Source organism: Mandrillus leucophaeus, unplaced genomic scaffold, assembly GCF_000951045.1.
Source record: "Mandrillus leucophaeus isolate KB7577 unplaced genomic scaffold, Mleu.le_1.0 Scaffold257, whole genome shotgun sequence".
Lineage (NCBI taxonomy): Eukaryota > Metazoa > Chordata > Mammalia > Primates > Cercopithecidae > Mandrillus > Mandrillus leucophaeus.
The window spans coordinates 498,797-501,508 of NW_012102665.1; the positions used below are offsets into that span (position 1 = coordinate 498,797).

Here is a 2,712-nt window from a genome sequence, read left to right on the forward strand (position 1 = left end):
CTCATGCTATTGTTTGTGGTTCAGGAACACCTTTAAGCGATTTTCCACCCTGGGTGGGCCAGGTGTTCCTTGCCCTCATTCCAGTAAACCCACAACCTTCAGCGAGGGCATCGTGTCCATTACGAACTGTCACAGTGCCGCAGAGATTTTGTTTATGGCCAGTTTTGGGGCCAGTTTATGGCCAGATTGTGGGGGCCTATCCCCAACAATTATCTACATATAAAATCCTAAGGAATCTACAGAAAAAGAACTAATCAGTGAGTTTAGCAAGGTTGTAGGTTACAAGATCAGAAACACAAATGTCTACTGTATATCTATATATTAGAAATGCACAATTGGATATTAAACCTAAAAAAAAAAAAAAAAAACCTAAATAAATGGAGAGAGACATCATGCATGTGGAACAGAAGATTCAATATTGTTAAGATGTTAGGTTTTCCCAAATTGATCCGTGGGTCCAGTCCCAATCAAAATCCAGACAGATGGTATTTGTGAAAATGAATAAGCTCTTCTAAAATGTATGTGGAAATACAAATGACCTAGAATAGGTAAACAGTTTTGAAGAAGAACATAACTGGAAGATTGGAGGACTCATACTACCTGATTTCGAGACTTGCTACAAAGCTGCAGTTAATTGAGACCATAGGTATTGGATACAGATACACATACAGAATAGAAAGTTCAGAAGTCGACCTACACATATATGGGCAATTACTTTTTAATGAAGATACTAAAATAATTCAGTGGAGAAGGGATATTCTTTTCAACAAAGAGCACCGGAACAGATGCAAAGAAAAGAAAAACTTTACCCATACAACACATGCAAAAAATAGCTTGAAATGAATCATAAACTAACACTAAAAAAGCTTCCAGAAGAAAAAAAAAACAGGAAAAGATCTTACTGACCTTGGCTTAGGCAGTAATTCCCTAAATAGGACACACAACCTATTATAAACTATAAAAGAAAAATTTGATAAATTGAATTTCATCTAAAATTTAAAAACATGATCTTCAAAAGGTATTAAGAAAATAAATATCCAAGCCAGAAGCTGTGACAAAATATTTGCAAAAAGCTTGTGTCTGATAAAGGATTTGAATTTTTTTTTTTTAAAGATGTTTACAGTTTAATAAGAAAGCAACCAATTTTTAAAAGGCAAAAATTTGAACAAATACTTTACCAAAGATCATATATAGATGACAAATAAGCACATGCAAAGACTCTCACCATCATCAGTCATTAAGGAAATACAGATTAAAAGTACTCTGAGATAACAGTATACATCAGCTAGAATAGGTTGCTCTTGGTAATGCAAAATGGTGTAGCCATTTTGAAAAACAGCTTGGCAGTTTCTTATAAAGTTAAACATACTGTTACTTACCATAGCACCCAGCCTTCCCACTCCTAGGTATTTATCTAAGAGAAGAAAGCATTTGCCCTCACAAGGCATGTGCGAAATGTTCTAACAGCTCCAATTACAATAGCTTACAACTAGAAGCAACCCCAATGTCCATCAGTTGGTGAATGGATAAACAAATCGGCGTACATTTATTCCATGGCATATTGCTCAGCAACTGCTGATACAGACAACCAAGTAGATGAATCTTAAAAGCATTGTGCTAAGTGAAAGAAGCCAGATAATCACATTACTTACTGATTGATTCCATTATGAAACTCAAGGAAAGGAAAAACTGCAGCGATGGAGACCAGGACAGGGGCTGCCAGATGTCGGCGGATGGTGGAGGAGCCCAAGGGCACTTTGGCGATGGAAATGTTCTAGAGCATGATGGTGGTGCTGGTTCCTTATGTTTGTGAACACTAAATTCTGTGCTCAAGATTTACACTCCTGACCACACCCTCCCTAAGTATTACATAGGTAATTTCTGTGGAAGAGTACCAGAAACGGCAAGTATATTCACCAGAATTGAGTATTTTTGACAGTGCAGGCACAGACTAAGATTTCCATGTTATATTCCAAGCCCAGTTACCAAATGCCCATCCAACTAGATGGTTCATCTGACTGTTACTGTTTCCATTCTAGGAAATGAGAAGGAAACGTGTGAATTTGTTGAATATGTGTTACACATAGGCTGAGCAGTTCTTTTTTATTTGTCTCACTTGACAGGAGTGTGAAACCAAGATTGCACAAGAGATAGCCAGTCTTTCAAAAGAGGATGTTTCCAAAGAAGAGATGAATGAAAATGAAGAAGTTATAAATATTCTCCTGGCTCAGGTAACCTAAAATCTTTTTCTTTTTTTCTTTTTTCTTGAGACGAAGTCTCACTGTTGTCCCCTAGGCTGGAGTGCGTCGAAGCGGTCTCAGCTCACTGCAGCCTCCGCCCCCCGGGTTCAAGCGATTCTCCTGCCTTGGCCCCCCAAGTAGCTGGGATTACAGGCACCTGCCACCACGCCCAGCTAATTTTTGTGTTTTTAGTGGAGACGGGGTTTCACCATGTTGGCCAGGCTGGTCTAGAACTCCTGACCTCAGATGATCCACCAGCCTCAGCCTCCCAAAGTGCTGGGATTACAGGCGTGAGCCACTGCGCCCGGCCTGCAAGGCTCTTAATGGTCATTTAAACCTAACTTGAGAAGCTCTAGTACAGATGTGAATATTTTAACCAAAATTATAAAGTGATTTTGAGGGCCTGTGTCTGTTTTATTTGTCCCTTCCTTTATGTTGTGTTTGTTAAAATGTTCGGTTATGGCGAAAGAAA

At 38.8% G+C, this 2,712-nt stretch overlaps 1 protein-coding gene across 1 annotated transcript in view; it reads left to right on the plus strand.

Moving 5' to 3' along the window:
* Positions 1 to 2,712, plus strand: part of RALBP1 (ralA binding protein 1) — a 74,741-nt gene that overhangs the window by 61,394 nt on the left and 10,635 nt on the right. Inside the window, exon 8 of the mRNA XM_011983916.1 lies at positions 2,124 to 2,231. Coding sequence (XP_011839306.1) covers positions 2,124 to 2,231 — 108 coding nt within the window. The remainder of the gene's footprint in view (positions 1 to 2,123; positions 2,232 to 2,712) is intronic.